We start from the raw sequence: 27,036 nt of genomic DNA, 5'->3' as shown, positions 1-27,036 counted from the left end.
GGGTGGCTCGGTCGGTTAAGCCTCCAACTCTTTGGATTTCAGTTCAGGTCACCATCTCACCGTCTGGAGATCAAGTCCTGTATCGTCAGGATCTGCACCGAGCGCGGACCCTGCTTGGGATTCTCTCTCTCTCTCTCTCTCTCTCTCTCTCTCTCTGTGCCTCCCACAATCGCACGGGCTCTCTCTCTCTCTCTCTCTCAAAATAAATAAATAAACATTAAAAAAATTAAAAATGGAAATATTAAAAGCAATTGCAGGATAAATTAAGAACATAAAGATACAAAGCACAAGGAGAAAAAAGAAACCCCTAGAAGAGCAGTGCTATTGTGTCCCCAAAGATGGTTAAAGAATTCAGTAAAATACAATCTTTCTCAATTCAGCACGTTTATCTTTAGATACAAACTATTCAGGAGATGACTCTATGAATAAAAGAGAGAAAACAATTTGCAAAATGATGATTTAGGTGCAATCAACTAAAAGCTAAACAGAAAACTGACGTTTCCTGTGGCATGAAAAACAACAACAAAAAGCCTTCTGTAAAACAATGCAACAGATTCGAATACTTCCTCCCAATAAAGACATTCAACACTACCACTCTTGCAGATCTCCCCAAAAAACGAACACTCGGCCTGTCTGCACCACACACAAAAGCTGTCCCCGCCCCACGCACACACGCAGGCACAATTAACACAGCTTCCCCTTTCCCCAGCTATTCACCCCAAATGCCATTAGAGGGCACTGAGCAAGGCAGACAGCGGCACGGGGCGGTTCAGTGCAGCAGGGTGGGCCGGCTGAGTGAGAAGTGTACTCACACGAAGGGCAGGGGAAGTGAGGGCCTTAGGAGACCCAGGCTGATAAGAGGGTAGGCAGGGCTGCGGACAGCCCGACAAGGAACGTCAGAGCGGGAGTCCGGGCAGGACAGTGACGATGAGACATGGGTTAGACAACAGGACATGGGTCAAATGAAGAAAACAGACTAAGGACTCTCATTGGAACAGAGGGATACGGAAAACCCCTTGGGATGTTAAGAGAACAGAAGACGTGGGCATGAAAAACTATAGCTGTAAATGCATGTATGTATATATTTTTGTGTACACAAACTGCCCCCACACACGGATTCCTAAGCTGCGTCCACTGGGAAGCAGTAACCTCCCAATGGCAATGGACGCACCTCCCACCAAGATACTGACATCTTGAGATCATTCTCCTCAGAAAGGACCCGGGGTTTCTTGGAATGGTTGACCCTAGGGCTGGATTAGAGAAAGTGCGAGGAACCTTGACCACCTTGTACTGCAAGAAAGGAAGTTGTGAAAAATTATGGCGAGGGGCGTCTGGGTGGCTCAGTCGATAAAGCATGCAACTCTTTTTTTTTTTTTTTTAAATGTTTATTTATTTATTTTTGAGAGACAGAGAAAGAGAGCACAAGCAGGGGAGGGGCAGAGAGAGAGGGAGACACAGAATCCAAAGCAGGCTCCAGGCTCTGAGCTGTCAGCACAGAGCCCGACCCGGGGCTTGAACCCACAAACTGTGGGATCATGACCTGAGCTGAAGTTGGATGCTTAACCTACTGAGCCCCCCAGGCGCCCCAGGCATGCAATTCTTGATCTTGGGGTTGTGAGTTCCAACCCCACGTTGGGTGTAGAGATTACTTAAAAAGAAAATCTTAAAGAAATAATAAAATAAAATAAATAGTATGAAATACCAAAGCATCATCTGTAAGAAACCAACAATTTAAACAGTCATCAAGAATTTTTAAGCCTGTGGCACCTGGGTAGCTCAGTAAGTTGAGCATCCCTTTTGGGCTCAGGTCATGATCTCGTGGTTTGTGAGTTCAAGCCCCGCATCAGGCTATGTGCTGACAGCATGGAGCCTGCTTGGGATTCTGTCTCCTATCTCCCTCTCTCTCTGTGTGCCCTTACCCTGTTCACTCACACACACCCTTTCTTTCTCTCTCTCTCTCAAAAATAAATAAATTAAAAAAAAAACAAACAACTTTTAAATCTGTTTCTCCCTGTTCTTTGTGGAGTATGAGCAGAATGTTTGCCATCTGCTAGCTAAACTTCATCTTTCTTGGATTTTTATCTACATTTCCTTAACTAGACTTAGCATGTTCCCTTGCTTCTACAATCTTTGATCGTTTATTTTTTGGATTAGCTCTTTATAAGTCAAATACAACAAGGTTTGTCATTTGTCTTGCAAACAGCCATTCCCTGTGTCTCACATGTGCTTTGACACATTTTGGCTGACCTTGTCATCCTTAATGTTTAATTCTTTCTTAGTCAAACGTATTGCTTAGAAATCACTCAAAGGACTACTAATTTTTTTTCTAAAGGCTTTAATTCTAAACTCTTATTATATCTGGAATTCTTTACAAAGTCACATCAAACTATCGGTATTTTGTTTCCCGTTTTCTAGTTGATTCTCTGGTGTTCTACATTCATAATCACACGTACAAGTCAATGGTGCCCTCCACTTTCTAATTACTTACACCTCATACTTGTACTGGTTTGTACTAGAATTCTGGTAAGAAACTGGTGAAAAGCTGCCTCTCTGTTTTACAAACAGTGCTTCTGGTAGTTCACTCTTAAACACAATGATGGAGGGGGTGTCTGACTTCGGCTCAGGTCATGATCTCATGGTCTGGGGGGTTCCAGGCCCACGCAGGGCTCTGCGCTGACAAAGTCTGTCTCCCTCTCTCTCTGCCCCTCCCCCACTCACACTCCGGCTCTGTTTCTCTCTCTCAAAAATACATACACATTAAAAAAAAATTCAACACAATGATGGGCTGGCATTTACAATTATGTATGACAGCCTGACACATCAGGTTAAGGATTTCCGCTGCCTTTTTATCATCTACTCAGATGATATATTATTTCTGGTTATTTCAGTAACATGAGAAAGGGAGTTTAGAGATTTTCTAATCTCATCCTTACGTTCCTAAGTGAATTTTAAGTCTGAAATTCACTGCACAAGGTAATTTGTTTTTAAAGATTTTTTTTCTTTTTTTAAGGAATCTTTCTACCTAATGTGGGACTCGAACTTACAAGCCTGAGATCAAGAGTGGCACACTGTAACAGCTGAGCCAGCCAGGAGCCCAGGATAATTTTTTAACCAACTTGGGAGGATGGTGAAAGCCCCACAATGACAAGTTCTGCAAGCGTGAATGTGATGTGACAAAACTGACAAACGGCTTCCATCCCCTGCAGGAGATCAGTCTGAAGATGTCACTTTTTAGCAATGATACAAAACTACATTTTACACAATTGAAACTTTTGGACCCCAGCTATAGCTGACGCTCAGGTTATAGTTTACGTTATGTCTTCAATACGAAAAAGCAGTAAATGTCCATTTTTTGTTGCCAATCACCAAAGCTAATCATTAAATATATTCTTAGTAATAATACAATGATCTTTTAAAGCTCTGTATTATTTTTTAGAAGATATTTTTTTTTCAACGTTTTTTATTTATTTTTGGGACAGAGAGAGACAGAGCATGAACGGGGGAGGGGCAGAGAGAGAGGGAGACACAGAATCGGAAACAGGTTCCAGGCTCCGAGCCATCAGCCCAGAGCCTGACGCGGGGCTGAACTCACGGACCGCGAGATCGTGACCTGGCTGAAGTCGGATGCTTAACCGACTGCGCCACCCAGGCGCCCCAGAAGATATTTTAAAAAATGGGGGGAGCACCCGGGCGGCTCAGTCAGTTGAGCATCCAACCTCAGCTCAGGTCATGATCTCACAGCTCATGAGTCTGAGCCCCACGCTGGGCTCACTCCTCTCAGCCTGTCAGCACAGGGCCTGTACAGATCCTCTGTCCCTGTCTGCCCCTCCCCCGCTTGTGTTCCCCCCAAAACAAACAAATAAAAAATAATAAAGTTATGTATTATTTTTAAACACAAGGTTGCTGTCATTCATAGAACCAGAGTAACAAAAAAATCCTAACAATAAAATTGTCATCAAGTCAGGAAGAGCTGTATGTCTTATAAACAGGCAGAACCACTTGTGCCCTAGAAATGGGACATGGGGAGAAGCAAACGTTAATTGAAATATCCAAGACCATGCTCAGTTCTGAAAGTACTCGAACAATAAAAATCAACTTAAATATATGGTAAAAGTGGGAAAGGGGAAAAAAAAAAAGTATTGAAGATAGTAAAAAAATTATATCCTCATTTTCCATATGTTAACAGATAATAAAACCAAACCTTAAAACGACAGGAGATAGAGTGTACTATTGGTCTAAGAGTGGGGGGCATCTGAGTTCAAGGAAACAGAACTGAAGGCACAGAAGTACACCTGGTCACATGCTGTCTGACAGGTGCTGAGGCAATCCAACGAAGAAACAAGAGCTTTTCAACAGATGCTGGGGCGGCAGGGTAGTCCACACACAAAAGGATGAAATCAGACCCTTCCCTTCCCTTCCAACAAGCACAATGAACTCAAAACAGATCTTAGGCTTAAACACAGGAGTTAAAACTACACAATTCCAGAAAAATGCAGTAAGTGAGAAATTCTTCATGACCTCAAGTTAGACAAAGATTTTAGGTTTCCTAGGGGTAACACCCAAAGTAAAAGTGATTAAAGAAAAATCTGAAAAACTGAACTGCATCAAAATCAAAGCAGTTTTAAGGCTTCAAAGGATACCGGTAAGCAAATGAAAAGAAAAGCCAGAGCAGAAAAATATATTTGCAAAACATTATTTCTAATTTCAAAAATCCAGAATATATAAAAGAACTCTAATAAGTAAGAATTAAAAAAGAAAGAGGAAAAAAAAAAGGAGAAAGAAAAAAGAACGAAATCTTGCCATTTGTGACAACATGGATGGACGTAGAGGGTATTATGTTACATGAAATAAGTCAGAAAGACAAATACCATATGATTTCACTTCTATGTGGAACTAAAAAACAAAACAAATGAGTAACAAAAAACCAACCAGACTCAAATACAGAGAACAAACTATTGATTGCCATAGCAGAGTTGAATCAGGAGATGGGCAAAGTAGGTGAAAAAGATTAAAAGGTACAAACAGTTATAAAATATACACGTCACTGTGATAAAAAGTACAGTATAGGGAATATAGTCAATATTATAATAAGGTTGTATGGTGACAGATGGGACTATATTGAATAATGTATAGAAGTATCGAATCACTACGTTGTACACCCGAAACTAGTAACACTGTATGTCAACTCTACTTCAATAATAAATAAATAGATAACCAAAAAGAAAAAAAAAAACAACATAATTAAAGAACAAGCAAAAAAATTAAAAAGACATTTCATCAAAGGTAATATATGAATAACTAATGAGCACATCAAATGATGTCCAACATCATTAGGAAAACGCAATTAAATGTGTTCTGTTTGCTTGTTTTTTACTGTTTATTTATTTTTGAGAGAGACAGAGCATGAGTTGGGGGAGAGGGGGGACAGACAGAGAGGGAGACAGAATCCGAAGGAGGCTCCAGGCTCCGAGCTGTCAGCACAGAGCCCGACGCGGGGCTCAAACTCACAGACCACGAGATCATGATCTGAGCTGAAGTCGGACGCTCAACCGACTGAGCCACCAAGGCGCCCCAGGAAAATCCAATTAAAACCACAATTCTAGGACATTCTGGAAAAAGGAAAATGATGAAGACAGTAAAAGGATCAGTGATGGATGACCAGGTGTTAGAGAAGACAGACGGAAGAACAGGCAGAGGACAGGGGAGTTTTAGAGCAGTAGTACTATTCTGTATACTATAGTGCGGGATAACATTCATCATACAGTTATCGAAACCCACAGAATGCACAAGACTGAACGCTAATGTAAACGAAGGAGTCTGGGTAATAATGGTTCATCATTTTTAATACCAATGTGACACGGGATATTAATAGTTTGGGGGGGAGGTATTGCTATGTATGTGTGGGGGTAGAAGATACATGGAAACACTGTACTTTCGTTCAATTGTCGTGAACCTAATAAAACTGCTCTAAAAATAAAATACCTATTTACAAGTGCACAAACAAAAAATAAACCCCACACCCATACACAATGAGACACCACTTCATATTCACTAGAATTGCTATACTCAAAAAAGAGAGACAATACCATGTGTTGCCCAAGATATGGAGAAAGTGAAACCTCCAAACACTGCTGCTAAGAACATGCAGCCACTTGGGAAAAGAATTTGCCAGCTGCTTAACTAGTTAGGCACGGAGTTACCATAGGACGAGCAATTCACTCCCGGGTATCTACCCAAGGGAAATGAAGACATTTTTTCTACACGAAGACAAATAGGAGTATTCCTAACCATCCATGTTACTCGAGACAGCCAAAAAATGGAAACAACTCAAATGCCCACCAAACGGTAAATGGATAAAGAAATGGTAGTATATGCATACAATGGAATAACATTCAGGTATGAACCCTACAACTATTGTCGAAGATGATGCGGAGTAAAAGAATCAAAATGCAGAACACCACATATTGTATGATTCCATTCATAGGAAATGTCTAGCTAAGCCTACAAAACCCAAAAAGTAGACTAATGGTGGGAACAGGGCTTCTATTTGGGCACCAGCTTTCCATTTAGGATGACAGAAATGTTCCAAAATTAGACTGTGGCAATAACTGCAAAACTCTATAGATGTACTCAACACCACTGAATCTTATACTTTAGGGCAGGTGAATTCAATGGCACGTAAACTGTATCTCCATAAAGCTATCCAAAACTATCTATACAGAATAACACTAAAAGCATGACATTTAAAAATAAGGAATTCAGGGGTGCCTGGGTGGCTCAGCTGGTTAAACACATGACTTAGGCTCAGGTCCTGAGCTCAAGCCTCACATCAAGCTCCCTCTTGTCAGCACAGAGCCTGCTTTGGATCCTCTGTCTGCCTCCCTCTTTCTGCCCCTCTCCCCCACTCATGCTCACCCTCCTTCTAAAATAAATAAATGTTAAAAAATAAAATAAAATAAGGAACTCAACACTCAAACCAGCTTAGAGTTAAAAGCAGTCTCCTTGGAGGGCAGAAACAAGAGTGCAGGGGAGAAGGGACAGTAAGAGGACATTTGATGGGTTTGTATAAAAAGCACTGTAGAACCAGCTGACATTTTACACTATTATTCCTATATAACTGGGGGGAAAACCTAATAATAAATTTTGTTTACAAATGGGTAATTAGCAACAAACTTCTGGGTAACACTTAGTAACTCAACTTTTTAGGTGTTAAGCATAATATGTCTAACACTTAAGAAATCATGTCACCGGTGGAATAAATTTGTTCTGTCTGCTTCTCATCAAAGCATTATCGGAAATAATGCGTCAAAATACAACCTTCTAAGTTAAGGGAAAGGTTTCCTTACTTAAATTTCATAGAGGACTCTAAAAGCACAAGTACATACCAGAATCTTCCGTGGGCTCAGTTTTCACTTTGATGGGGCCACAGCTGAAAAGAAAAGAAGGCAGGATAAAGCAGTGCGCAGGTGCGGGCGGCCACACAGCAGTCAGGTCCTCACGTGACCAAGCTCAACGCAAACCTGACTTAACTTTAAATGTACGTATTTATTTCTTTGCATATATAACTTGTCAACTGAATTTAGTACTTTAATCCCAATCAATTTTTGGGTACAACAGTATAATAGTAACTTGCAAATTCCACTGTACTACAAGGCCCTCCTATTCCCCATGTAGTTATCAATCTATCACATTAGCTTCCCCCAGGAAGTACTTGGTCAGAAACTGCATTTTCATAGGACCCCAAATCAATCAGTTGAATATAAAACATCAAGATATGTGATATGGTCCTTTTTAATATTCTACTACCTCAAATTCCTAAAGACTAAAAACCGCTATGGCATGGAAGTTTATTCGTACTGATGAACTATGTTTTACCTTCCACCTGGAGATAGCATTGACCTTTCAGCGTCTGTTACCATCACACGACCACCTATGTACAAAAAAAAAAAGAAAAGAAAAATGAGATTCAGGTTTTTCGCACACTTTCAATATGACTAACATTTCCAAAGGTCCTGAGCAGACAGTAGGGGAGGAGGGGCGCCCACAGCTCTGGATCAAGCTGGAGGGAGTACCCGGTGACTCCACACGACAGTGTCCTTTGTCCTCCCCTGTAAGGAAAGGAAGTGGGGTGACAATCCTGACGGCATTCATCCCCTCACCGGCCAGCACCCTCCCCGACTTAAGGAAAAAGTTCCTATTTTTACCGATGCAATAAAGAAAAGCAATGTACTATTACCCTGCCAATGTAGAAGAAGCCTCTACTGATGCAGGAGTGCTGACAGAAAGTTCTATCATGACTCCATTTGGCTCACGAGGACTGGAAAGCTGTGACTGGCTAACAGGTACAGGGTTTTTATTTGGGGGTGACGAGAATGTTCTGGAATTACATGCTGGTGACGGTGTCCATCTTGTAAAGATACTAAGACCCATGGAAGCATACACCTTACAACCCTGAATGTTACATATACTAAAAAAGCATGCATTTTATGTTTGAAAAACATAAAAAGGAAACAAGAGAGATGGATGCCACCGCATGTTGATGAAAAAGTCGAGTAACTGGAGTGCTCTCCCTTCTGGCGGGAACGGCCAGTGGAGTAAATCTTGCTGAAAACCAGTTTGGTGCTTTCCTAAAAAATTAAACACATAACCACCATTTGCCACTCCAAATTTAGGTATTTACTGAAACGTATGCTCGTATAAAGACGTGCCTTCAAACATTCACAGCAGCTTTCTTTATAATTAAGGCCAAGATATAGAAACTCAAATTTTCATGGGCAAGTGAATGAGTAAACAAATTGTGGTATAGCTATACATTGGAATACTAATCAGTAAAATAATGAACTGATAGAAAGAATAAGGATCAATCTTAAAATAAAAAGCAAAACAAGAGACGCCGAGGGGGTTCAGTCAGTAAGCGTCCAACTCTTGTTTGCAGCTCAGGACATGATCTCACAGGGGTCGTGAGGTCGAACCCTGCATTGGGCTCTGTGCTGTAGCAGGGAGCCTGCTTGGGATAGTGTCTCTCTGTCTCTCTCTCCCTCTCCCTCCCTCCCTCTCCCTCCCTCCCTCTCCCCCCCATTGCCTCCCTTGCTCACACTTGCTCTCTCTAAAAATAAATAAACATTAAAAAAAAAAGGAAAACCAAAAAAGTACCTACTATGATTCCATTTATACTTAAAAATCTAGAAAAGCCAGGGGCGCCTGGGTGGCTCAGTGGGTTGAGCATCCAACTTTGGCTCAGGTCATGATCTCACAGTTCGTGGGTTCGAGTCCCATGTCGGGCTCTGTGCTGACAGCATGGAGCCTGCTTGGGATTCTCCTTCCCTCTCTCTCCCTCCGCCCCTCCCCCGCTCATGTGCCTGTTCCCTCTCAAAATAAATAATTTTAAAAATCTGGGAAATACAATCCCATTACAATCTCAACTTTCTAATTACTTTGCAAGTTGGTATGATAAAAAAGTTGGTATACAAACCCACCTGCTTGCACCACTCAGTATAAAATATCCTATAGAAACATAGTTTAGGGGCACCTGGGTGGCTCAGTTGGTTAAGTGTCTGATCTGACTTCAGCTCAGGTCATGATCTCACAGTTCATGAGTTCGAACCCCACGTCAGGCTCTGTGCTGACAGCTCAGAGCCTGGAGCCTGTTTCGGATTCTGTGTCTCCCTCTCTCTCTGCACACCTTCCCTACTCACACTCTAGCTCTCTCTCAAAAATAAACATTAAAAAAATTTTTTTTAAAGAAACATAATTTAATTAACAACCAGGCCCCAATGTTTCAAAAGAAGTTTCTAAAACAGAAGACTTCAAAAAATACAAGTGGCAGATTAAAACTAATCTAGAACACTTCAGGGAGAAAAATATCAAGAAAAAAGTCGAAGCTTTAATTGAAGAAAGACAATAAATCTTTTCTCTCTCAATCTTAAGAGGGACATCTACAGAAACCCCACAGCTAACAAATGGCAAAAGCCTGAATGTCCTCCTCCTCATGTGGACAGGGCGATGTCTGTTATGGTCACTTCCATTTGATACCGTGTTGGACATTCTTGCTAGAAGCACAAGATCAAGAAATAAAAAGCACTCAGACTGCAAAGATGTAAACCGTCCTGATTCACACACACAAGACCCACTATGCAGAAAGCCAAGAAACAGGCAGAAGAAACAAAAATGCCAAAGAAATTCTGGGGAGAAAGGTCAGTCTTTTCAACAAACCGCTGGAACAACTGGACAGCCACGGGCACAAAAGCTGAATTTACACCCTTACCATGCGCCGTAATAAAAAATTAGCTCAAAACTAACCGCAGGGGCACCTGGGTGGCTCAGTCAGCTAAGTATCAGACTCTTGATTTCAGCTCAGATCGTGACCTCAGTTTGTGAGGGTGGGCCTGCCATCGGGCTCTGTGCTAACATGGAGCCTGCTTGGGATTCTCTCGCTCCCGCTCTCTCTGGCCTCCTACCCACTGAGTGCACTCACTCTCTCTCAAATAAACATTAAAAAAGAAAACAAGAAAACACAAAACTGACCTAAATGTAACAACTAAATGTAACAACACAGGCTATAAAAGTGACAGAAAAAAACACGACACATCTTCACAACGTTGTGTTAGGCAACAATCTTATATACAAGATCAGAAGCACAAGTGATAAAATAAATTGGGCTTTGCAAAAATTAAAAACTTTTGTTCCTCACAGGACACTGTCAAAAGACAACTTGTCAAACTGGAGAAAATCTTTGTATCAAAAATATGTAAGAACTCTTACAACTCAATAATAAAAACACAAACAACTTTGTGGAAAGGACCCGACCAGACCTTACTCCAAGGAATATACAGAATGGTCAATAAGCACATGAAAAGATATGCAACATTATTAGCAATTCGGGCTATCCCAATCAAAACCACAATGAGACCACTTCACACCCACGAGGATGGTTAAGAACGCAAAGTCACTAACAAGTGTTGACAGGGACGCGGACAAACTGGAACTCTCAGACAGTGCTAGCAGGAACATAAATGGTGCAGGCACGGTGGAGAGCAGTGTGGCAGTTTTTTTAAAGCTAAATGCAAAATCAGTCTATGACCCAGCCATTCCACTCGTAGGTATATATCTCTAAGAGAAATTAGAGTACATGTCCAGACAAAAACTTGTTCAAGTATGTTCACAGTAGTAACAGCCAAGTGGAATCTACTAATCTAATGCTCTACCAACCCGTGACTGGATAAACAAGTGGTATATTCATCCATAGGGATACTTAGCATTCAGCAAGAAAAAGGAAATAACTACTGATATACCCAACGATCTGGATGAGCCTCAACTGAATTATGCTGATCTAATTTATGTAACATTCATGAAGTAACAGAGAAGAAGATAAAAATATTCTAAAATTAGATTGTGACAATGACTGTAAACTTTTTAAACTTTATCACCGTAAATTTACCAAAGCCCACTGAATTGGATGCTTGAAACAGGCGAATTTTATGGCATGCCAATTATACCTCAACAAAGCTTCTAACAACTTAATCTTTTCATCATGGTAAGAATGAAACAAAGGTTACTTAACAAAAAATAAAATATATTGCGTGTGTATATATTATTTTGTCCTTTCTTCCTTGTACTGGTTAAGAGGTCGCCAATGATAATGGTCATTTATTTCCAAAAGTCTCAAACAAACCTGCCTCCAAAAGGCACCAGTCTCCTAAAAATCACTTTGCCCTTCAAATTCAATGGCTTAACCTTCCCCAAAGGAAGTTCTGTTGAAATCCTCCTCGCTCTTCAAGGACCCATCTTAATGCCCTCTCCAACTCAAAAGCCTTCCTGGGCTAGGGGCGCCTGGGTGGCGCAGTCGGTTAAGCGTCCGACTTCAGCCAGGTCACGATCTCGCGGCCTGTGAGTTCGAGCCCCGCGTCAGGCTCTGGGCTGATGGCTCGGAGCCTGGAGCCTGTTTCCGATTCTGTGTCTCCCTCTCTCTCTGCCCCTCCCCCGTTCATGCTCTGTCTCTCTCTGTCCCAAAAATAAATAAAAAACGTTGAAAAAAAAAAAAATTAAAAAAAAAAAAAAATTAAAAAAAAAAAAAAAAAAAAAAGCCTTCCTGGGCTATAAACAAATCCTTCTTACAACAAACTTGCAAAGCATTTTCTTTAGCTATCCCTACACTGTGCAGCTATGCTCTTGATGTAGTGACTTTATGGGCTTTTTATCTCTTTCCATTAAAGCTCAAAAGCTTTAATGCTTATGCACAGTTGTGTATCCCATCCCCACCCAATCTTATGCTCACTAATTCTGTGCCTGATCAATGAACACTAGATAAATTAAGCCATCCTCTTAATTCTGGCTAATGATGGCAGATCCAGTCTATGATTGAACATACTGCCCACAATAAAACCTTGACTATGTCATTAAAAAAGTAGCAAAGCAAGTCTCTACTTTTTCAGCTCAGTGACCTTTCATTGGTTTATATATAACACCCCACTCCAAAAGGTCTTATGTCATATTCTCAAAGAAAAAAGAGAAATTAGTAAAACGTGTTAAATTTGGCCCAAAAGACAGTTTAGGAAGTATGAGTAAGCAAAATAATCACTTACCTAGGTGCTTCTTTGGCTCCAGGAAAGGTCTGTATTAAAACAAAACAAAAAACTATACATGAATACACAAAATTACTGTAAACCTTAAATTTAAATGACTTCTACAGTAAACAAGAGTTTTTAAAATATATGGGGTGCCTGGGTGGCTCAGTCAGTTAAACATGTGACTGCGGCTCAGGTCATGATCTCACAGTCCATGGGTTCAAGCCCTGCATCAAACTCTCTGCTGTCAGCGCAGACCCCGCTTCAGATCCTCTGTCCCCGCCCCCCCTTTGCCCCTCCCCACTCATGGACACGCGCGTGCTCGCTCTCTCTCGCTCTCTCAAAAATAAAGAATTAAAAAAAATTTTTTAATATATTAAAATAAGGTGAATATTCAACTTTATATGAATAAACTCTTAATGGGCAAGGGAGAAAGTACTTCACCTCTTAATAATAAATGAAATTCCTGCTTTGTTCTCTAAAATCCATTTCAAGGTGGCAAGATCATAGTTCTCGGGGTGTTTAAAGGCAACTCCTTCCGGAAGCCCCTGCACAACCACAGCTGACTGATCTCGTAACATCTTCTCATATGGAACAGGAACCACTGTTGATTTGCCTAAAGCTTTCCCTGGGGGTGAGGGACAGGGGTGAGGCAGAAAGAAGTAAACATCATTCAATGTTAAGATTAAAAAACAAAACCATCATTAGTTTATCATGGCTTCACAAACGGCATTCATACTGTTTTGTAATATCTGACTTCAAAGCGACTTCAAAATATCAAGAGGGCCCTATTCCCATGTTAGAATTTCTAAGCCTGAAACATATCCACAAGAGCAAAATAAAAAGTATATAAAATATTTATATAAAACCTACACAAAATGAAAAGAACAATAGCTCATTTCTTCCACTATTGTCTTTCTTTACAATGGCCTTGCGTTGTTATAACATGATCTTTTCATATCCAATTCAGCACCAGAACATGGAAGCCTGACAAATCCAACTGTTAAAAATATCCGGCGATGTTTTGCCAATATTCTCATCAAAAACTTACTACATAAATACGATCGCCATTCACAACCAAGTGTGTTCTAGCATTTTTGTGTGCGGACATCAGGCAGTAAGCCCAGAGATGCTAGAAACCCCATTCCCCAGAGATGAATTTTACCTACGGCCTCACAGTGTAACTGGTATCCTCTCCCTCTGACTGTTTTTCTTAAGAGCTTTGTTTGCCGTGTGATTAGGTTAACAAAAAAGGGGGGATCGGTGAGATCAGCACATAAGTCAAAAACAAACAGGTCTCTGGGTGATTATGAGGTGTTAATGTAGGTTCTCTGGTGGGGGGGCGGCTATGCATGTATTGAGCCAGGGGCTACACAGTAAATCTACCTTCCTCTTCCTTTTCCTATAAACCTAAAACTGCTCTTGAAAAGAAGAAAAAGAAAACAAAAAACCCTACCCCACAGCTCTAATAGGTGCATTTGCTTATTTCTGGGTTCTAGTTTGAACCAGAACTAGAAAGTGAGATCATTCCTGATGTTACCCCAAGAGGTCTGGGCAGTCTGTCAAGGTGTGCTGTACGAGTGTTAAAGCAGTTACACCATCTACCCTTTACATAATGTCTCTTTTAGAAAATGCAAGTGTAGAACCTTACCATAGCAAAAGCAGAAATAGTCCTCAACTGTTTTCCTGAGCGTTTCAATCTCTACAGCGTCTACACTCATCCGATTTGCTGGGGTTGTAGATTTCATCTTATGCATCTCTGCAGCCTTTTCCTCTTCTTCAACACCTGTAAAGCAATTAATGACATAAAAGGCTCATCTCCACTACCTTAATACCTGGCTTTCAGTAGGAGTATTTTGTCCTAGGGGTACCTGGGTGGCTCAGTCAGTTGAATGTTGGACTTTTGGTCTCGGCTCAGGTCATGATCCCACGATTCAGGAGATTGAGCCCTCGAGCTCCGCACACACAGCATGGAGCCCGCTTGGCATCCTGGCTCGTTCGCGCTCTCTCTCTCTCTCTCTCTCTCTCTCTCTCTCTCTCTCCCCCCCCCTCCCTCTCTCAAAAATAAATAAACTTAAATTTTTTTTAAAAAGAGTATTTTTTTCCTATATTCTTTGTTTCTCGCTTTATTTTATTTTTGTCAAATTTTTAAATTCTAGCTAGTTAACATACAGTGCAATGTTGGTTTCAGGTATTTTTTTTCTATATTCTAATATTTATGATTTGTTATAAAAAGACAGAAAAAAAGGGATGAGGGGGAATTTAAAAATAATTAAGCTTGGCTGGCTTAGTCAGTGGAGCGTGCGACTCTTGGATCTTTTGGACTGGTGAGTTTGAACCCCATGCTGGGCACAGGGCTTACTTGACAGATAAATATAATTTTTTAAGCTTTAAAAATAAAAACATAAGACATAAATGGCTTGAATAAAAATAGTAAGAAATGATCATCATCTCTGAAATAAGTGTTGCTATAACTAAAAATTCTGTAAAGTAAAAATTAACTACTAGTAGTTTTAAAAAAGACACGTCTTGGGGTGCCTGGGTGGCTCAGTCGGTTAAGCGTCCGACTTCGGCTCAGGTCATGATCTCACGGTCCGTGAGTTCGAGCCCCGCGTCGGGCTCTGTGCTGACAGCTCGGAGCCTGGAGCCTGTTTCAGATTCTGTGTCTCCCTCTCTCTGACCCTCCCCTGTTCATGCTCTGTCTCTCCCTGTCTCAAAAATAAATAAACATTAAAAAAAAAATTAATAAAATAAAATAAAAAAGACACGTCTTTAGAGTAACTTATCAGCTACAAACTTGAATATGAGATTATCATCACCACAAAACACAGTCCAGGTTGGAAAAGTCTAACACATAACCACCTGTGTGTGGCTAATGAACACCTGCAATGTACCAGTCCAAACTAAGATGTGCTGTAAGTTTGCAATACATACTACATTTTGAAAACTTAGTACAAAAAAAGAGTACGCAAAATATCCCAGTCATAGTTTTTAGGTTGATCACATGTTGAATGATAATGTTTTAAATAGACTGGGTTAAACTATAACCAGTAAATAAATTTCCCTTGTTTCTCTTTCTTATGAATGTCGTAACTAAAAAATTTCAAATTCTAGGAGTGATTCGCATCATATTATTTTTCCTGGATAGTGCTTTTCCAGCCCCTGGGAAAGACAAGTCTCCCCCAAGAATTTCTAAAACTGACTCATAAACCTACTGATTAGGTTACAGAAGACCACTATTGATCCTTATCTGCAAAATAGATTCTATAAACAAATATTATGCACTTAAGAATTACATCCGAAGATTATTCTCTGGAGCACTGAATTACTGGTAACAAAAAGAAAGTATGAATACTAATAGGCAGGGAGTACAGTTTGCAACTGAGGACAAGTCCCCCTAATGCTTAGCTCTAACCACTGGAGAACCACATAAGCAAGGCAGTGTAGGGAACGGGAATATAAACACAGCTGCCAGGGGGATTATAGTATTCATGGGACAGATGGCAGCTGATACACACATAATCAAAACATTATTACTATAAACTTAAACACACAAACATAATCGAAGCCTTAAAATTCTCAAAATGATCAGAAATAATGAAAAAAAAATTTTTAATGAATTATACTGCCATAAAGCTTATAAAGATTATAGTGGGGGTGGAGGGAGGCATGCAGTGGAGAGAAGATATTTTTTTTTAAAGGACTAAAAATACAATTGACAACTGAAATTAATAAATTAAGAAAACTAATTTTATTCACCCATGATCCACTCAATTTATCATGAATTGGATCTAACTAGATAATGGAAATTTAAGTTTGGCACTTAAAGATATATACTTAGGAGGGGCACCTGGGTGGCTCAGTCGGTTAGGCAGCCGACTTCAGTTCAGGTCATGGTGTCCCAGTTGAGTTTGAGCCCCGCATCAGGCTCTGCGCTGACAGCTCAGAGCCTGGAGCCTGCTTCGGATTCTGTGTCACCCTCCCTCTCTGTCCCTCCCCTGCTCACAGCCTGTCTCTGTCTCTCAAAAATGAATAAACGTTTAAAAAAAAAAAAGGATATGTACGTATATTAAATGCCTATAAACAGACATCCCCACCATTTTGTTCTCTTTCCATGTTGAAGTAGAAGCTATATCATTGAGTCAACATAAAACCTGTGGACAGCGTTAGGTTAAACACAGATACAGAAGGGGCGCCTGGTGGCTCAGTCAGTTAAGTGTACAACTTCAGCTCAGGTCATGATTTCACCGCTCGTGAGTTCAAGCCCCGCATCGGGCTCTGCTGGCAGCTCAGAGCCTGAAGCCTGTTTCCAGTTTTGTGTCTCCCTCTCTCCCTGTCCTTCTCCCACTCACGCTCTCTTTTCTCTCAAAAATAAATAAACGTTAAAAAATATATATATTAAAAAAAACAAAAACAGGGGCGCCTGGGTGGCTCAGTCGGTTAAACGTCCGACTTCGGCTCAGGTCATGATCTCGCAGTCCGTGAGTTCGAGCCCCGCGTCGGGCTCTGTGCTGACAGCTCAGAGCCTGGAGCCTGTTTCGCATTCTGTGTCTCCCTCTCTCTCTGCCCCTCCCCCACTCGCTCTCACTCTTGCTCTCTCTCAAAAATAAAAAAATAAACATTAAAAATGACTAATAAGGGGCGCCTGGGTGGCTCAGTCGGTTAAGCGGCCGACTTTGGCTCGGGTCATGATCTTACAGTCCGTGAGTTCGAGCCCCGCGTCGGGCTCTGTGCTGACAGCTCAGAGCCTGGAGCCTGTTTCGGATTCTGTGTCTCCCTCTCTCTCTGCCCCTCCCCCATTCATGCTCTGTCTCTCTCTGTCTCAAAAATAAATAAACATTAAAAAAAAATTTAAAAACAAAAACAAAAACACAACACAGATACAGAAACTGTGGGTCTGTGAAAGGCCATAGGTATTAACATCTTACGGCACTTTTCTCTACTGCATTTGTGCCAGTATCTAGTAAGTTCTCACCGACTGGATGAACTCCCAACTGGAGGATCCCAAAACTCACTGAGGACTCTGACCCGCTGGTTCCACTAAGAGAATCAGAGACCTAACTTTGCATTGTGCTTACACGAATTTAATGCACACTGAAAGACCTGTTTTGAACACACCAAATATCTATCAAGAAAATAAATGTTATTTAAATAAGAACCTTAAATCAATTCAAAATTTCTCTACCTTCTCTCTTTGTGCCACTAATCCAAAGTAATGCCGAGAAAGGAACACAGAACAGTACACATTCACCATTTTTCTCACACTCTTCAGTAAAATTTACCCTTATATATTACCATGCCTGTGATTCATTTGGAGCACGTCTCTGTAGACATTTTATTTTATTTTATTTTATTTTATTTTATTTTATTTTATTTTATTTATTTTTTTTAATGCTTATTTTTGAGACAGTGAGAGACAGAGCGTGAACAGGGGAGGGGCAGAGAGAGAGGGAGACACAGAATCTGAAACAGGCTCCAGGCTCTGAGCAGTCAGCACAGAGCCCGACGCGGGGCTCGAACTCACGGACTGTGAGATCATGACCTGAGCCGAAGTCAGATGCTTAACCGACCGAGCCACCCAGGCGCCCCTCTGTAGACATTTTAGAACATCCTTTTAGTATAAATGTCATTCTGCTTTAGGCATAATAAAAGTATAATACTTACAATATTTTACAAAATCTTTCTGAAAATCCTTTCTGGTGTTGACAAAAGCACGTCCTCTCTCGGTTCCAACGACAAACACATCTGTTTCATACACTGCGATACAGGCCACTTCTGCCTTGGACTTGGCCAATTCTTTACACTGAAATACAAATAAGCAAACCTTATGTTACATACAGGTGTTTAAAAGTACTATTTCTGCTGGATGAATAAAACATCTCACTTCAACTCTTACTACAGAATCTGGAATTAGATGAAGTTCCTAGTTTCTGGCTTAGATAATCACATAAAGAAGAGAGTCACCATTTTTTACAAGTAGCTCTCTTTCTACAGTTTTGAACCCCAATTTTAAACAGGAGAAAGCAGAATTTTTAAGAAAACAAGGCAGAAATCCCTTGCAATCTGTTACAGGCCAAATCCCCGTGAAACAGACTCAGATTTGCACACGGGCTTACTGGTGGGTACTCTCAATAGCAACACCCGTGAGACGTGAGGGGCACCGAACTCGGCACAGGCACAGGGAGAGCTGATCACTGGTGCAGCTGCATCAGGGGAGCTCCAGAGCTGGGATGCTCCCCCCCCAAAGAAAGGGGACACCTTGGGCAGGGGAGCCTCGAATGCTCACAGCAGCTGGGGGAATTAGTGCCATCAGTCCTAAAGGGAAGTTGAAGCCACATCACAACATCTACCACATAATGCCAACTCCACAAGTATCTCTGTATGAATATACACAATGGGAATCGTGTTGGGCGAGTATATTTTTACTAAGTAGGGCTTCTCCTAAGTACATTCCTATGAAATTAGAAGTTCTTAAAAATCTTAAAAACTTCTATAACATTCCATTTTATGGATGTACAATAATTCATTTAGTACTAATATTATTGGAAATATCGGCGATTCTAAGTATCATTCCTTAAAATAACACTGAAATAATAATCCGGGGACAAAATAGAAACAAGAGTCAAAAAACTTTCGACTCTGAAAGCAAATACTTCTAAGGTTCTCAAAACCTACTGCAGACTGCTAAGAAGGTTCTATCAGTTTACGTTCCCATCTGAGCTTCTACAAGAGCGAACTCACAAAAATCTCAAAAATGATACAGTGTAACATTTCAAGAAACATTTTAAAAGGGTATCTTAGTATAATCAATAATCCACTAATTAGCTAGTATCAAAATTAAAGAGTATTGTACCTTAGATATTTTTCTATAAATTAACATATACTCTGCTTATTCTTCTATGTTAGTAGTCTGTTTCCCTACTGATGCACAAAAGTACCTCACTTATTTTAGGCACAGAAAAGCTGTTTATGAAATTAAATATACAATTATATATTTTTTCTTCTGGTTTTTAAAATTTGCCCTGATATATTATTTTTTTTACTCATCTAGAATTTCAACTTGGTACGTAATAAACACTTGAAGTTTTTTGGGTTTTCTTTTGGTTTTTGTTGTTGATTTGTTTTGTTTGGACCAAATACTCTATGTTCTCAGTATCATTTGTTGCAAACCACAGCTTTCCTCTATTTGGTTTTTATTTACACAAGGACCATTCCCTAATTTCTTAAATAAAAATGATTTGCATAATACTGCTCTACAACATTATCATGTATAATTTTAAAACTACTGAGATGATCAGATATCTTTTGAAATATAATAAAGTCACAGTGCAGAACTTCTGACCTAGAGATGAGTCAACAATTGTTCTGAGCATGAAGAATAACGCCATCCTATAATTTCGTTATGTTATATTTACATGAGATATACTGTGGCTGCTCACCCAAAAGGAAGTGTTATTTACTTACTTAGGTATGGACAGGGTGCTTGCCTACTCCACTATCCACACTTAGTTGGACATTCCTGTCACCAAAGGCAGTATTTATGAAATGGCAAAGCAAGATGCATGTACAGCCCAAGGATTAGATCAAAGAAATCTATGAGCCAAAGGAAAGATGAAACTGACCTATACACTTATAATGATACTTCATAATTTACAACCAGGAATGTGAGGAGGAAATAAAGGCTGAGAATAATGAAATGACTTTGCCTAAGAAAATTATAAAGACAGTTTAAAGGAAGAGAATGGGTCCTATATGACCATGTTCTTCTACGTACGGTATAGTATTAAAGAAAATTATTTTAATAAACAGAGTAGAATTTAATCTCTAACCTATCATTTAACATTACAGCCACAGGGGCACCTGGGCGGCTCAGTCAGTTAGGCGTCTGACTCAATTTTGGCTCAGGTCATGATCTGAGGGTTTGTGGGTTTGAGCTCTGCATCGGGCTCTGTGCTGACAGTGTGGAGCCTGCTTGGGATTCTTTCTCTCCTCTCTCTTTACCCCTCATTCTGTCTCTCTCTCTCAAAAATAAACCAACATTTAAAAAAGAAATAAAACAGGGGCACCTGGGTGGCTCAGTTGATTAAGCGTCCAACTTCGGCTCAGGTCATGGTCTCATGGTTTGTGGGTTCAAGCCCCACATCAGGCTCTGTGCTGACAGCTCAGAGCCTGGAGCCTGCTTCACATTCTGTCTCCCTCTCTCTCTGCCCCTCCATGGCTCACACTCTGTCTGTCTACCTCTCTCCCAAAAATAAACGTTAAAGGGGCGCCTGGGTGGCTCAGTTGGTTGACCGGCCGACTTCGGCTCAGGTCATGATCTCACGGTCCGTGAGTTCAAGCCCCGCGTCGGGCTCTGTGCTGACAGCTCAGAGCCTGGAGCCTGTTTCGGACTCTGTGTCTCCCTCTCTCTGACGCTCCCCCATTCATGCTCTGTTTCTCTCTGTCTCAAAAATAAATAAATGTTAAATAAATAAATAAATAAATAAATGTTAAAAAAAAATTTTTTTTTTAAGTAAATAAAATAACATTATAGCCACAAACGTTGGCTGCTTTTAGGAACACAAGGTAGAAATAAGTTACGTTCAGAAAGTTAACAGTATACAGCCACTGAACAGATACTAAACTTTCTGTCTTTAAGGAAATTATTTTTCAAAATTCTCAAATAGTACAAAGAAGGAAAATAATGCCTTAAGGCGGGGAGGGTAACCAACCCACCAATTATTTTATACTGACACCTGTGAGATTAAATGCTATCTAATACTAGTCAATAACTAGGCTGGAAAATACATAGCCTCCTCCTACTTAGAGTATACTATATTTAATTTCAACATCAGAAAATACCTAAGTCTGATGCATAGAAATCTGCAGGCTGAAATACTATGTTTCTAGCTATAGTTCTGTAAAAACATGATTAAGTTGTATTACTACCATCACAGTAATACAAAAATACAGCAAAAGAAGAATACTTAATAGTTTGCTATAATTAAGTATACGATACAGGTTTCTTAAAAATAAAGAGCTAGGGGCGCCTGGGTGGCTCAGTCGGTTGAGCGTCCGACTTCGGCTCAGGTCACGATCTCGCGGTCCGTGAGTTCGAGCCCCGCGTCGGGCTCTGGGCTGATGGCCCAGAGCCTGGAGCCTGCTTCCGATTCTGTGTCTCCCTCTCTCTCTGCCCCTCCCCCGTTCATGCTCTGTCTCTCTCTGTCTCAAAAATGAATAAACGTTAAAAAAAAATTAAAAAATAAATAAATAAATAAATAAAGAGCTAACACACTACATACGCAGTAAAAGGCGGTAGAGTAAGGTGCACTGTGGGTCACAGCACATATGAACAGAAATAGTGAGCAGGCTCTCAGGGCCTCCATATCCTGCCAGTGTTCTTTATACAGATACAATAAAACACCAGCACCACCCTAGAATATACAAACTCACTCTGAGTGGCTCCAAATATTACACATAAATTCAAAGCCAATGCTTGCAAAACAAGATATTGCCTAAGATATTGGTAGGTAAACAATTGCAATTGAATGTAAAACATAAAATATTGACCGAAGTTAAGAATATTCTGAAACATGGTAACAAAATGATTTGAAAGGCTTAAATCCATAATTATTATTTAAGCAAAAAACCTCTTCTTTTCATACCAGAAAGCGTACTATATGTTTACAAAAACAAATCAGTCTCACCCACCGGCTCAATCCTATCCAACTATAAAAATTTTATAGGACAGTAAGGCCATCTCACCATGGACTCAAGAGCAGACATAAGGAACGTCACCACCATCCTGCTCTCCGAGGACTCCTCATCTTCGACGGGCAGGGTAGACATTGCTACTTGGGCCATGATCCCTGGGAAAGCAGTAAGAAAGTGAGCGGCAGAAATTCACAATGTTCTTCTAAACATACGTTCAGAGCTGGTGAGGGTCCCCCACAGATGGCCTCATTTACAGTTTTCTTGCCTGAGAGAAAACATAAGGCTCAGAGACTGAGTATTTGAGTTGTCAAAAACTCCTACCCTCTAAGATAGAAAATCTATCCCCTAGCTGTCCCACTAATTTCCATAATATGTCGGCATAACCCCCCAAAATAAATTCAGATGTCACCCACAACCAGTTAAAATCTCTCCCAAGTGAGAGTGAGAGGAGACTGTAAACTCCACAACCCAGTGACAGTTTACGACAGTTCAACACAGGACGTGGATGCAAAGCGGCGTTCGTCCCAGGCCCACGCTGAGTGGGTACAGCAGACTGACGCTGTGGAAGAGAATTTCTTCTTTCTTACTGAGGAAATAGTTTGCAGGACAAACGATATCTAAGATTCCTTTATAATAAGCCTATCGGTCTCTTTGGAAAACACTTTCTGATACTCGGGTATCAGCAAGGAGCCTCAGCGGAATCTGAAACACTGTAAAAATACAACACATAAACACCAAATAGCAAATGTTGGCGAAGATGTGGAGAAAGCGGAACCCTTGTGCACTGCCATTAGGAATGTCAAATGATGTTCCACGGTGGAATACAATTTGGCAGTTCCTGGAAAAATTAAACAGAATTATCATGACACGGTAATTCCACTTGTGGGTACATATGCAGAAGAACTGAAAGCAGGCACTCAGCTGGGTCTACACCCATGTTCACAGAAACATCACGCACCACAGCTACACAGGCGGAAATGACCCAAATGTCCACGGTCAGCTGAACGGATGCGCAGATGGGATACATCTATACGACGGAATAGAACTCAGCCTTAAAGAGGAAAGAAGGTCTGAAACATGCTACGACGTAAGTGAACCCTGAAAATATTCTTCTATGTGAAATAAGCCAGACGCAAAAAGACAACTGTTGTGATTCTACTCACATGAGAGACCTCGAATTCGTCTAATTTGTAGAGACGGGAAGTAGAACGGTGGTTGCCAGGGACTAGGAAGACTGAGTGGCGGGGACTTATTGTTAGTGAGCATAGTTTTAGTTTGGGATGATGAAAAGCTCTGGAACTAGATACTGGTGATGATTGCGGAACAATAATGAATGCACATAATGTCAGGGAAGTACTTTTAAAAATGGTTAAAATTGGAGTGCCTGGGTGGCTCAGTCGGTTAAGCGTCCGACTCTTGATTTCGGCTTAGGTCATGACCTTGCAGTTCATGGGTTCGAGCCCCGAGTCAGAGCCTGGAGCCTGCTTGGGATTCTCTCACTCTGGCCCTCCCCTACTCAGGCTGGGGCCCACACTAAAGTAACAGAGCACAGATACTTAGGAATTAAAACTTGACAATGAAAGACAGTAACAAAAATAATGACTACTTATCCCTGGACCTGTGAACAAATAGAAGCAATTCTGTTTTCCAAAACAAGATCTCTGTCTTGAATGGAGATGGAGTCAAGAAAAGCAGCATTAAGCAAGAGAATGGTTAGAAATCATTTTCCCTAACAGCTTTGGTCCCATTCTTACCTCTTAGACAAATAAGTTTTTTTTTAATTTTGGTTAATGTTTATTTTTGAGAGAGAGACAGTGCAAGCAGGGGAGGGGCAGAGACAGAGGGGGACAGAGGATCCGAAGTGGGCTCTGTGCTGACAGCAGAGAGCCCCATGTGGGGCTTGAACTCGTCAATCATGATATCAGTACCTGAGCCGAAGTCGACGCTTAACTGACTGAGTCACCCAGGTGCCCCTCGGATAACTAAGTTAAAGTAAATTTATATTAAAATGTGGTTCAGTCAATAGGGCGCCTGGAACTCAGTCGGTTGGGCATCCGACTTCAGCTCAGGTCATGATCTCGAGGTTGGTGGGTTCAAAAGCCCTGGGTTGAGCTCTGTGCTGACGGTTCGGAGCCCGGAGCCTGCTTCGGATTCTGTGTCTGCCTCTCTCTCTGCCCCTCCCTGACTTGTGCTCTGTCTGTGTCTCTCAAAAATAAATAAAAACATTACAAAAAAAAAAATTTTAAATAAATAAATAAATAAATAAATAAATAAATAAAATGTGGTTCAGTAAAAATGGACAACAAAGGTATATCATTTGCCATAGTCAGAACATTCACCTAGGATATACCGTCATTATTTCTCATAGTATTTCTTCATAATCTCAACTTTTCATTCAATTCTCCAGCAAGGGAAAGAGGAGGTATGTTCTCATTTTACAAATGCAGTGATGTGTCAAGGTCATATAGCCACTATCAGTGCCAGAACACAACACTAGGACAAAAGTTTCTGCCCACTGCTATTTCCACTATTCACCCTAAATTGCTGGAAATCTGTCATGAGGCCATTCGTGTTCAATGAGTGTTAAGAAACAGGAGACAGAGGCCACGCCGACAGCCCTGTGGGGGTGCCACACACGACGAGAGGTTCTATCTCATTACCAGAACTCAGGAGGCATGTTCAGAACAGCAATGTTCAATGGGAAGAACGTTGGAGGTGACCAGTCCCGTCAAGCTTGATGGGGAAGGATGAATTCTGTTTGGGGCTTTCTGTTCTCAAGAAATGTGTGTATATCCGCATTACAACAGAAATTCTCTGAATTGTTCTCTGTCCGCCCCAAGAGGTCATTTCCCTGGATAGCTGAGTCAAGACTACTCAAGGAACACTCCCTGGCACCCTCCCTGGGCAACCGCTGCCTTTCTCTCCTCTTTCCCAGAAAGGAACTGCCATCACATAGCGGCATTAACGACAGATACCAGGGACACACGCCAGGCCAGGCTGCTGACACAAGCTTATGGGACAGGAGACGTGACAGTCACTGTAAGGGAGAAAGAGAGGACAAAAGCAAAACAGAAGTATTCACAGAACCTAGAAAAAAGAACTTCACAGGAGACGGTGTTCCCATAAAATACTTGAGCAGAACCCATGTAGTCTTTCTTCTTGCTTTATTTTAAAAAGGGTGTGTGTGTGTGTGTGTGTGTGTGTGTGTGTGTGTGTGTCACTAGAAATGAACAATAAAAAAAAGCACCACTGAAAGCAACTAAAATAGGGCAGTTAGCTCTGTGCTCAAGGAATGCAAATAGGCATATTTGTATCTCTGAATTTCATTAGTGATATTCTCTGGAACAAAAAGGAAAATGAACAAAATAATCATGTACTCCATATGACAGTAAATACAAAAACAGAATGGATCCCTTTGAGTCTTTTATATACAGGCAAGGAAGAAGAACTGACCTAAGACAATTCATAGGGCGAACCCACGTTAGACAAGAAAATGACTTCTGGTTTCTGGATTTGTAACCTGTGTTCACTCCCCACTGTATCTCTGATGAGGTCTTAGTAAAGGAGGGGTGGTAGACAGAAAAAAGGTGATCACTTTATAAGGCAGTCATCCAAGGCAGAAGACCAACGGTCAAGGAACAACCCAGTAGGTGTCCAATACTTAGAGATGTACTATCCGTACTATCCAATATGGTAGCCAGTAGCCACATGTAACTATTTTCATGAAAAACTAAAATTCTGTTCCTCAGTTGTACTAGCTACCTTTCAAGAGCTCGGTGTCCACATGTAGCTAGTGGCTACTATACTGCAGATCACAGAACATTTCCGTCATCACAAAAACCATACTGCTACAGAGATTACACCATGTCGCATAAGTCCATCTAAGCTTATTTGTGAGAAGTAATTCTCATGACCCCTTGAGCCACCATGGTGGTACCTGTAATTTCTCTGGTAGGTGTCCTGAGAGGAGGAACACAGAAGTACAGTTTTATGATACGTTTTGATTAAAATGCCCATGAGACAGCAGGGACATAGACTCTCAGGATAAATTACTAAAATTCCAAGGAGGCTAACCCCCTATCAGGGCAATGACCTTGCCTCCATGATCAGCCAGCCTCATCTACTTGCCACATTACATATTCTTATAGCATAAATTCTTCATCCCAGCTATGTAACAGCCCATCAAAATGGAATCATAACAATTTCTCTAAGCATCTTCATAAATATATCTTTTGTCGGGGCACCTGGGTGGAGCTCAGTCATATAAGCGTCTGACTTCGGCTCAGGTCATGATCTCGCGGCTCGTGAGTTCAAGCCCCGAGTTGGGGCACAGAGCCGGCAGCCTGCTTCAGATTCTGAGTCTCCCTCTCTCTGTCCCTCCCCCATTGGCGCGCTCTCTCTCTCTCTTTCAAAAACAAACATTTAAAAAAATTTTTTTAAATAGATATATCTTTTGCCTTATTTCCATATTTTAAAATTCTTCATACTGAAAGAGATAAATTGTATGAACATCTTTATAGCTCTTGATATATCACACCAAAATTTTTACACTGTTTCCAGCAATGTTTAAAATATACGAAATTCAGGGTGCCTGGCTGGCTCAGTCACTATAGCATGTGACTCTTGATCTTGGGGTCACAAGTTTAAAGCCCATGTTGGATGTAGAGATTATTTTTAAAAAGCACATTATTTAAAAGAATAATAACAATAAATTATGCTAAATTCACCAGCCTCACCAACACTTTGGATGCACAGCTATGACCTAATCACTATGAATATC

General features: G+C 40.8%; 1 protein-coding gene across 9 annotated transcripts in view; it reads right to left on the bottom strand.

Moving 5' to 3' along the window:
* The window catches only part of GTF2I (general transcription factor IIi), a 109,366-nt gene that overhangs the window by 60,900 nt on the left and 21,430 nt on the right, over nucleotides 1-27,036 (bottom strand). For all 9 annotated transcript variants that reach the window (XM_042922195.1, XM_042922187.1, XM_042922191.1 and 6 more), the window contains exons 2-8: nucleotides 22,308-22,411; nucleotides 18,228-18,366; nucleotides 14,215-14,349; nucleotides 13,008-13,191; nucleotides 12,582-12,610; nucleotides 7,876-7,930; nucleotides 7,386-7,429 (exon numbers count right to left, since the gene is read on the bottom strand). In XM_042922195.1, coding sequence (XP_042778129.1) covers nucleotides 7,386-7,429; nucleotides 7,876-7,930; nucleotides 12,582-12,610; nucleotides 13,008-13,191; nucleotides 14,215-14,349; nucleotides 18,228-18,366; nucleotides 22,308-22,406 — 685 coding nt within the window. In that variant the 5' untranslated portion in view covers nucleotides 22,407-22,411. The remainder of the gene's footprint in view (nucleotides 1-7,385; nucleotides 7,430-7,875; nucleotides 7,931-12,581; nucleotides 12,611-13,007; nucleotides 13,192-14,214; nucleotides 14,350-18,227; nucleotides 18,367-22,307; nucleotides 22,412-27,036) is intronic.

This window comes from Panthera leo, chromosome E3 (genome assembly GCF_018350215.1).
Source record: "Panthera leo isolate Ple1 chromosome E3, P.leo_Ple1_pat1.1, whole genome shotgun sequence".
NCBI classification, from domain to species: domain Eukaryota; kingdom Metazoa; phylum Chordata; class Mammalia; order Carnivora; family Felidae; genus Panthera; species Panthera leo.
Note: the sequence above shows the minus strand (reverse complement) of the source record. Positions and strands in the feature narration are given on the sequence as shown.